The 10,508-nt window shown below is 40.0% G+C and overlaps 1 protein-coding gene across 1 annotated transcript in view; it reads right to left on the bottom strand.

Annotated features, from left to right (window-relative positions):
• Window positions 1-2,926: 2,926 nt before the first annotated feature.
• Window positions 2,927-10,508, bottom strand: part of LOC115103102 (BMP/retinoic acid-inducible neural-specific protein 3) — a 70,629-nt gene continuing 63,047 nt past the window's right edge. Inside the window, exon 7 of the mRNA XM_029623738.2 lies at window positions 2,927-7,564. Within this exon, the coding sequence (XP_029479598.1) occupies window positions 6,445-7,564 (1,120 nt within the window). The 3' untranslated portion in view covers window positions 2,927-6,444. The remainder of the gene's footprint in view (window positions 7,565-10,508) is intronic.

The following is a 10,508-nucleotide window of genomic DNA, read 5'->3' as shown; positions in this document are numbered from 1 at the left end:
ATATGCTGATAAAATGTAGGGAGTCTTGTTTTCAGATTAGCTTTGTTAAAATCCCCAGCTACAATGAATGCAGCCTCCGGATAAATGGTTTCCAGTTTGCAAAGAGTTAAATAAAGTTTGTTCAGAGCCATGGATGTATCTGCTTGGGGGGGGATATATACGGCTGTGATTATAATCGAAGAGAATTCTCTTGGAAGATAATGCGGTCTACATTTGATTGTGAGGAATTCTAAATCAGGCGAACAGAAGGATTTGAGTTCCTGTATGTTTCCTTCATCACACCATGTCTCGTTAGTCATGAGGCATACGCCCCCGCCCCTCTTCTTACCAGAAAGATGTTTGTTTCTGTCGGCGCGATGCGTGGAGAAACCCGTTGGCTGCACCGCATCGGATAGCGTCTTCCCAGTAAGCCATGTTTCCGTGAAGCAGAGAACGTTGCAGTCTCTGATGTCCCTCTGGAATGCTACCCTTGCTCGGATTTCATCAACCTTGTTGTCAAGAGACTGGACATTGGCAAGAAGAATGCTGGGGAGTGGTGCGCGATGTGCCCTTGTCCGGAGTCTGACCAGAAGACCGCTACGTTTCCCTCTTTTTCGGAGTCGTTTTCTTGGGTCGCTGCATGCGATCCATTCCGTTGTCCTGTTTGTAAGGCAGAACACAGGATCTGCGTCGCGGAAAACATATTCTTGGTCGTACTGATGGTGAGTTGACGCTGATCTTATATTCAGTAGTTCTTCTCGACTGTATGTAATGAAACCTAAGATGACCTGGGGTACTAATGTAAGAAATAACACGTAAAAAAAACAAAAAACTGCATAGTTTCCTAGGAACGCGAAGCGAGGCGGCCATCTCTGTCGGCGCCATCAGTTAATTCATTAAGTCGAGAAATCAAATAAAACGGAATAAATGAAACCGTTCACTTCAGCTCACATCAAACATGAATTCCTACCTACGTAAACCTTTTATTGAAGACTAAATGTGAAGTTAATGTGACTACTTCCTGTACTGGCCGTTTTAGATTGTCATTATTTACAAAAAATATGGTATATCAAACAGCTCCTTTGAAGTCCAGCCCACTTGAGAAAGACTGACACACATCTCTCCCCTCCACTCCCCTCCCCTCACACTCTTCAAGGTATTAATTGAGCCTTTAGTATTGCTATTGATTGTTTGCCAAGTTCAATACCGTTACACTAGTTGGCCACTCACACTCCATCAATGAGGCTTCAGCAACAAGATTTTTGTAGAAACCTTGTATCGTATCTAACCCCCTTGCAATGACTTAATAAAGTGGTTGTATCCCTGTCATCTTCAAATGTTGAGAACCCCAAAAATCTAGTCCCTACATACTGGACGCAAGATACATAACAATGGTATCAACAAGTTGATCTGACTGGGGAAGTAGATAAAGGGCCTCATTAAAGGGCCCAAAATACTGAACTATCCCTTCTAGGCCACACTGTGCAGCTTCAGATGAGTCATAGCCAATAAGAAGCCCTCTTTTGCCCTCTTATTGTTTCATGGCCTAAAGCATCGAGAAGAGATCTGGAAAGCCAGTACTTTTATATTTCTTTATTTTTGGACAATCCTCCTTACAGTTTCTCAGCCCTGCGGATACTGTGAGTCAATTCTCACTTTCCATACTTCAGTTTAAAATGTAACTTAACTTGACGGTCTTGAAGACTGAGAAGATTAAGAGCACGATGGTGAGGATACTCACTTGTCTTTTATAAATCATTATAAATCTATGATTTATTGTGAAATACTGTGTTGTTGTGTCTCGTTTGCAGTCAGACATCATTAAATGTCACCTAATTTCACCTCATCATGTCAATTTAGAATTAAGTGGATTATCATTGGTCCTCTCTTCTGCTCACACAGTACTTCACCCTTACTTCCTGTGCATGATGCTGAATAACTTTAAGCTATTGAGAATTTGTCAATATAAAGGCCTTTCTTCAAAACATGTTCACACAAAAGGCCATAGAGTTTCAGCATTGGCATCATGCCACGATTCGATGTAGGGCATGAAAGAATACATCTGCATGGTATACAATCACAGCCGCCAACAGTCATGACATGTAGCTGACACATATGTGTTGACTGCTTGGTGTCAGTTTTTCCACCCAATGCTGCACAGACACACTTCTACTTGGGAAATAATTACTATTCATTAAAGCTAGCTGTCAGATTCTCTGTCTCCCCTCCCTCCCCAGATGTCCTTCAGCAATCCCAGCACCTGTCATTCTGTCAGCCCTCAGTCAGCCTATCGATTCACAGATCTTTACCCAAGCATAGAATGCTTGCATGCAAATTTCTCTCTCCCTCTTTTTCTGGGCTGACCTTTATTTCTTAAAGAGTTTTTGGCAGGGATAAATAAACCACCATGAACTTTATTCAATTTAATTATTACTCTTCTTCTCATTCAGACCAGACATTTGTCAGGTACTAATATGTATTGATTTGCGGTTGTATCCACAACGACAGTCCAAAGTAAAGTTTGCACCTCACTGCAGAGTAACATTGCAATAACAACACATATATCAGTGAAGACTGCTGGGAGGAGCTGTGGGAGGACTGCCTGATTGTAATGGCTGGAATGGAATGAATGGAACGGTATCAAACACAAACATATGGAAACCACGTTTGACTCCGTTCCATTTGATTCCGTTCCAGCCATTACAATGAGCCTGTCCTCCTATACCTTCTCCCAACCACCTCCACTGACATCGAAAGTAGTCAGAATTAAATATCATTATCAGAACACATACGCAACTGAAAAAGGTAACATACTCCAATGTCTTTTCGAATGCATATCTGAAATACCTTGCATCCAATTAATTGTTTTTATATGGATAGAATACAAATAAATGCAAACTTAGTTGTTCTTTTTTATTATTTAATATAAGAACATTTACATCCTCTTAAAACATTGAGAGAAACAAATATTTTTGATCAAACAATAATAAAAAGTGAAACGGTTCTTTACAGAGCCAACCAGTAAGCATATCAGTATGTTTGTGTATGTAGCGCCTCATTCAGTATGTACAGATACAAATACATAAAACATGATCATATAATCAAATATAACTCTTTCAGCTGGATACTGAGCTGATATTTCATATTCTTGATTGAGCTGTGTGAAGTAGAGTCTGATCAAAGTGGATGGAGTCAACCTAAGAATATTTACATTCAGCACTTTGGTTCTGGACATTTGTAGCTTTCAGGGGCAAAACAACATCTTATTCTATAACCATACAGAAGTTGAAGGCGTTTTAGGAAATATCTGTACATTTTTCGAACGACAATTACCTTTCATACTGTACGGAAAAACTGCTTGGGTTAATTATGTCAGGAATAGTACAAGCTAGACATACAGAGAGTTTGTTGCTTATTTCTTGAATGGCTCGCATAAGTAGTGTACTTTACAGCATAGGTACGTACATGGTAGAAATATAGGAACAAGTTATAACTGTAATTATATCAGAGATAAATGTATATAATTGATCATTGTAAGTGTTCACAACTTGTTCAAATATTTTAACCATGTTACTAACAACTTTTACATATAGTTTGATTCTGATGGTAGCAATACTGATGACATAGAAAATGTAATTTAATAAAGGCAGCTAAAGATGACATTCAAATCAAACTGTAATGATAACCTCTTATAGTGGTGCCATTCTCTCATATCATCACCCATTGAAAAGCTACGGTTGGGCTCCCTGTGGAAAGAAAGATGTCCCCCACATATCAAATAAGTTATAAACCGTAATTGTGAGGTCATGCCTGTCTGAGGCCTAAGGACGTTGGGCACCAGTCCCAAGACTTGCACACCAGACAAACAGGCCACTGCTCAGTGACAGTGTTGGCATTGTAGAAGACCTTTTACTTCCACAGGGATATTTACATGTCAGGCGTCCTCTCACCAATGGAAAATGGATCGAGCACACATGAAAAGAGCTGTCCAGCCTTGAACATGGTGGCCATGAAAAGCTCAAGGACGGCCGCCGTTAACAATGAAGTGCCTCAAATGTTAAAAGAAGTCCAATGTGGCAGAATTGGAAGAAATTACACCACTGATTGACATAAAAGAATACAGAGTTTGAAAGAAGAACATCTGGGTGGTATGATAAGTGCTGTGTGCTGGCAGCCATGCTAACCGTCAGTTACTGTCCTATGGACTGAGGCAGTCAGAGGCAGTCAAAGGCAACAAACAAACAGAAAGGAAAACACGGCAAATAAATGCTCTATGAAATCATCTGCTGTACTCAGTGTACTGTCTATCATGTAACGAGAGGCTAGCCAATCAAGTCAAGGAGAGTTAATGCATTCATTTGCATGCTTAGATTTTAGACTGTTATGCAAGTGGATGTGGATTTGGAGTGGAATGTTTGAATGTTTCTATTATATGATAATGTCCATAGTAATGAAATTGTAATAGTACCTTGTATTTGTTGTTGATAATGTTTATAGTTTCTCTCTCTCTCCCCCTCTCTCTTTCTCTGTGTGCTAATAATAATATATTCTCCAGAAACGTTGTATTTCTAACATTTCTCTGAACCTATAATAAAAATTGTAATTGATGACTGTACTACATGACCTACACAGGTACAGGCAAAACAATAAGTACAAGGACCACATTTTATTTGACCAATACCACAACATAAATTACATTATTGGACTCTCAAAACATAATAAATCATTGGAGAAAAATTGCCAACCCCATTTCCCTCATTTTCTTGTGGGAATGTTTGAAATGTTTACACAGCATAATAGACCCTCCTTGATTGATTGGGTGTCCTTCACTGTCCTGACGATTAGCTGAAGGGCAAGTGATGATTTCTAGATGACATCAAGATAAATAACTTTTATTTACAAACTCTGTGTTTGTGACTCCCATCTTATTAAAATAGTTTGATGTTTTTCCCAGGTTGTTCAGAAGCACAGTGAGTTTGATGCAATGTGACAATGTGTGTTTGGTTCCCGTGCACTGTGACAACCTTGGAAATGAGTTTTAACTTGCAAATGCTGCACTTCATATATTAGAGAACATTCATCTTATCAGGAAGCACCCAGGGTAATTCCATTTCATGGTAACAAAGAGGATTCGTACAGCGAAGAGGGACATTTAAATATGTGTTCTTTGTCGAGACCAAATGTTCCTATTGTCCAATGGTACAATTGATAAATCCTAGAAACACAGCTATTCCAGCAGTAGATTTATGACAGCAATTTTTCACTCAAGATGTAGGTTTTATAAATAATGAAAGGTCAAATAGTATTTTATCATATGACATAGATATAGCAATTGTTGAACCATCACAATCCGTGTAAAAGATTTGAAACATATCCAGTTGGAATATACTATACTGAGAGAAATGCATGGTCTCCAGTTTATCAGCTCATGTTAATTTGAGTTCCAATCTAGGCCTACCGTGAATACCATTAATAAACATTTGAGTTAAAGAACTAGTTTAAAAAATAATAAAATTCCGCAATATGTTTAACTGGAATTGTGACTGGCATTTACAGGTAAGATCCACAATACAGTGTACTCATTAGAATGCAAATACAGTTAGCCTATTCCAAAAACGTGTTATGTCTGCAAAATATATTCAAAACATCTAGCTTGGAAATTAAACTGAACTAAATGTGCTTTTTATCTGAATATTGACTCTCCATTATAAGGCATGATTTTTTTTTTTTTACAAATATTTTTGGGGTGTTTGCACTTGGTTATCAAATAAAAGGTATGTGCACTTTCCACATAGATGGAGCAATATTTACAGAGCTGTATACACAGACCTTTAGTAACCTTGCCAGGAGAATTCATTTTGAAGTCCGCTGAAAAACTCAACTCAACATTTAAGACATTTATGGCACTCGGTTTGCCACAATGTTCACCTTCTTTTGGTAAAGTAATGTTGCTGAATAGAACGATTCAGTCATGGGCTTCTCAACCAAATGTTAAGCACAAATACATATCTTGTATGGTTTTGAACGAAAGATAAAATGGAAAGACAAGGATAAACAAATGTGAAGGATTATCAAAATAAACCGTTAAGCATAATCAACAACTCATTCAGCACATCATATTTTCCCTTTAAAATTAAATTGTTCTGTAACCAAATAAAAACAGTTAGAAAGGGAAATCCTGTTCCGTTTCCTCAACTTCATGCCAACAGATGAACAGCCATAGTGATCCTTTTGAAAACTCATCTGAGCTCCTTGCTTTCTATATTAAAAACTCTATCTGTTGTCATGACATCACTCCACATTCAACAGATTCAACACACGCCACAGTCTTTCAGCAAGTGTATAGGAATGTTCTAGACATCTCAGAAATATATGTACATGTTTTCCAAACCAGATGGATAAATTGGCGGATGACTGAAGAGTAACCAGCAGCGCAGCACTCGCTGGACCCTAATTTAGACTGAGCTAGCTGCATAACTGGCCCAGTTCTGCCTCAGAGGAATTGGGCAGCTTGGAGTTGAAAATCTGGAGGGAGTCTCGGATGCGCACCACCTCGCTGGTGGAGAGCTTGAGCCTGTGTCGGAGCAGACATGAAAAGATGTCCAATGCCTGCACTCCGGGCGGGGAGAGCCGGTTGATGCGGTCTCTCATCTCCAGCAGCATATGAAAGGCTGCGTCCTGGGTTCCTTGCGTGTACGGGTAGTCCAGCTGCATAATCAGGTCTTTGATGCCCTCTGGGTCAAAGTGCATGCTGTAGCCAAACACCTTGAGACTGTTGATCTTCATGTAGCCCAGGTTGGACGTGTGGTCGTCCAGGTCCAGGGGCTCGTAGAAAAGGGTCTCGTTGACAGTGGGGTCGTCGGTCAGGATGCGGCTGCGCAGGTAAATGTGCACCGTCTCGAAGAAGGACTTCCACTTGTTGCCCAGCATCAGCGTCCAGTTGTAGCACTGCAGAGAGGCATCCAATTTAGTTCTCTCCCAGTCTGGGAAGTCCTGCTGGTTGACAGGCATGAACCAACTCTCCGAATGGCTGCCCCCAAATGGGTTGACATAGATAGCAGGCACAGGCTCCAGGGTACTGTTTTTAGTGGAGCAGATCTGGAATGAGATTCCCATTAGCATATGAATGAGGTTGGATTTGTTTTTGTTGCTCTTTAGAGTGAGGAGCATGCGTTTCCTCCAGGCCGGGTTGAACCAGCTGCCCAGACGCACATCATTGCTGATGTAGATGGCATGGACCTCCATGCGACTGTCCAGCTGCTGGAGCAGATACTTGACCTCTGTGTCCGGCATGTCAAAGTCAATGTTCAGGTAGTGGTCCAGAGAGTTTGCTATGTTGGGCCGACACGAGCCCAGGTGCAGGATGTTGCCAGGGTGGCAGGAGCCACAGCGGGTGATGTTGTCCGGGGCACATGAGAGGCAGGATGACCCTTCTCCGACCTCACAGGGCACTGTCCCCTGGCAGGCGCTACTGTGCTCTGCAGTGCAGGTGCAGCTCTGCATCTCCTCTGAAAACGTGCCCAGGATTCCATGCTCGTTGCAGTACAGGAGTGACTGGGCCCTGCTCAGCCAAAATCCTGGTGTCCTAAAGAGGAAAGAGCATTATTTTCAAAAACATAATTTAACTATGAGATCATCTTTACTTAAAATGTTTTACCTTTGACTAACACTATTGTACCCTATAGAAAGGATAGAGTAGTGCATACAGGACACAAGTGATGACAATGTCTTGGGGTTCTATTCAATGCGCATCGCAGAAATTCAGCTTTACAGCGAAAGCTGAAATTTAAAGGCAATATTCCCTCTTTAGCAAAGACTGCATTCATAGTAAACGCTGCATATGTCGGCTCAATTGGAAATAACCTTTACATTCATTTCAATCGTGGAATATAGCCCTTAACGTTCACTTAACATCATCCCATTTAGTAAGTGTCAAATAATGATTGATGTGGCCTTTAAAAGGCTTTATCGCCCATCTTTGGGATTCAGAAGAATAGCAAGGGCCATACACACAAGATCCTTCTCTCAACTGTTCCGTTTACTCTGGAGTCTAATGTCTTCCAGAGTCCATTTCACACTATTTCTCAGCCCTATTGAATTATGCAGAACATGTATTCCAGAACCTGCAGAACATACTTGTTCTTTTAAATACCAATATGTTATTGCTAAATCATTCTTAGGATTGTATCTATTTGTCAATTTATTATACATAATGCTCACTATATAAAGTGAATTTGCTATTAAATCTGTGTTCATTATTTATGTACAAGCTTTGGTAGGATTTTAGGTGCAACCTCATTTAGAGCGAAAATAACACAAATATTGTACATAAATTGAAAATGTTGTACTTTGCTGTAACTTTCTACTAAGCACTATTGAGTAGTTGGTTCTGCAAATAGTAGTTTTACTCAACAGGTTTTGTATTGGGACTTGCACAACATAAATCTCAAAAATGAAACTTTTCCTTTCCGCAGGCATGCATATCAAAATTGAGGGATTATATAGCACATGATAATGTAGAATACATCTTCTGGCTCAGCTGAGCTGAATAGATTGTTTTTATTTGTTTGAACAGAGTTAAGGAAGTGAATGACAGCCAGAGGTAGCGCCTGTCAAAGAAATTGAAGTGTTCAGTGGGCAATACGTTAATAACACCAACCTGTTGTCTCTAAGAGCACTTGATTACAGACATGCCACCGTAGACCTCACATCATACAGACCACTTCAATCGGGGCAGAGATACTAAACAGCTCTCTCTCTCGCCCTCTTTTTCATTTCAGACTCTTGCCCTGGTTTTCTCACAGCATCAGATAACAAATTGCATCTTAATGACAGACAACTCAGGCAAGTCAGTGCCTTCATAAAGTATTCACACCTTTCTACTTTTTCCACATTTTGCTTTGTTACAAAGTGGGATTAAAATGGATTTAATATAATTTATTTTGACAACAATCTATAATATATCTATAATATATAAAATACTCTATAATGTCAAAGTGGAAGAACATTTCTAACATCTGTAAAACATTTATGAAAAATAAAACACTAAAATATCTTGATAAGTATTCACCCCCCTGAATCAATTCATTTTAGAATCCCCTTTGACAGCAATTACAGAGTCTTTCTGGGTAAGTCTCTAAGAGCTTTCCACACTTGGATTGTGCAACATTTGCCCATTATTATTTTCAAAATTCTTCAAGCTCTGTCAAATTGGTTGTTGATCATTGCTAGACAACCATTGTCAGGTCTTGCCATACATTTTCAAGCATATTTAAGTAAAAACTGTAACTTGGCCACTCAGGAACATTCACTGTCCTTTTGGTAAGAAACTCCAATGTAGATTTGGCCTTGTGTTTTAGGTTATTGTTTTGCCGAAAGGTGAATTCATCTCCCAGTGTCTGGTGGAAAACACACTGAACAAGGTTTTCCACTAGGATTTTGCCTGTGCTAAGCTCCATTCTGTTTATTTTTTTATCCTTAAAAACTCCCCAGCCCTTATTGATTACAAGCATACCGATAACATGATGCAGCCAACACTAAATATGGAGAGAACGTACTAGGGCTGTGGCAGTCACAAGATTTTGTCAGCCGGTGATTGTCAAGCAAATAACTGTCGGTCTCACGGTAATTGACCGCTAATAAACATAAACACATTTAGCATCTCCTGGCTTCCACACAACCCATTGATGCAGACCTTTGGAACATCTACATTTTAGTCTAATAAATCCATGTAATATAGCCTACATCTTCACAACAAATCCATTATTTATTTTAGACAGTTCTAAAGAAGCATGATATGAAGAAAATGTAGTCTATTTCTGAAGAACAGAATAGCATACTCTGAGTTGTCCTTAGGTTAGGTCCTGATCTGGCTATGCCAAATGGCTGTGGGCTATACTAGTTAATTTAGCAGACAAGATTCGCTTAGAATTCCGTGGCATTATTTTATAGTTTGATGAATGCAAATTAACAAAGGGTATTTTCTCCAAACGATTTGAGAGAGAGCGCACATTTTGTGTTGAGCGGTTAACAAAGTGATGCCGTAATGCACCCTAAAAAAAATCCATGCCTTTTGCAGCCAGCGGCCATTGTGCCCTTCTCTTGTGCCCTTCTCCCCGAGTGCTGCGTTGTGCCTTTCTCCCTGAGTGCTGTGTTGTACCTTTTTCCCTGAGTGCTGTGTTGTACATTTTTCCCTGAGTGCTTGTGTTGTGCCCTTCTCCCCTTGTGCTGCGCGCTCTGAATTACCTCTCACTTACATGGCTCTCCATCACATGATTGGATCTTTCTCACAGGCTACAAGTGAAGACCGACACATCGGGGACGCAACTGCGCGCATCCTTATCCAATTCCGAGGTGCATATTGAAGATATTGGAAGAACTGTCCACATTTACTTTTCGTCAGCCAACAACAAGAGTAGGCCTAACGAACAGCAAAAGCACTAGCCTATGTCAATCTACTATCCTCCATAGTGAAAAGGTCAACCTACAGTATTCTGTGCGAGAAATAAATATTCCAAACATAGTCTGGG

The sequence above is a fragment of the Oncorhynchus nerka genome, linkage group LG20 (assembly GCF_034236695.1).
Source record: "Oncorhynchus nerka isolate Pitt River linkage group LG20, Oner_Uvic_2.0, whole genome shotgun sequence".
Lineage (NCBI taxonomy): Eukaryota > Metazoa > Chordata > Actinopteri > Salmoniformes > Salmonidae > Oncorhynchus > Oncorhynchus nerka.
Note: the sequence above shows the minus strand (reverse complement) of the source record. Positions and strands in the feature narration are given on the sequence as shown.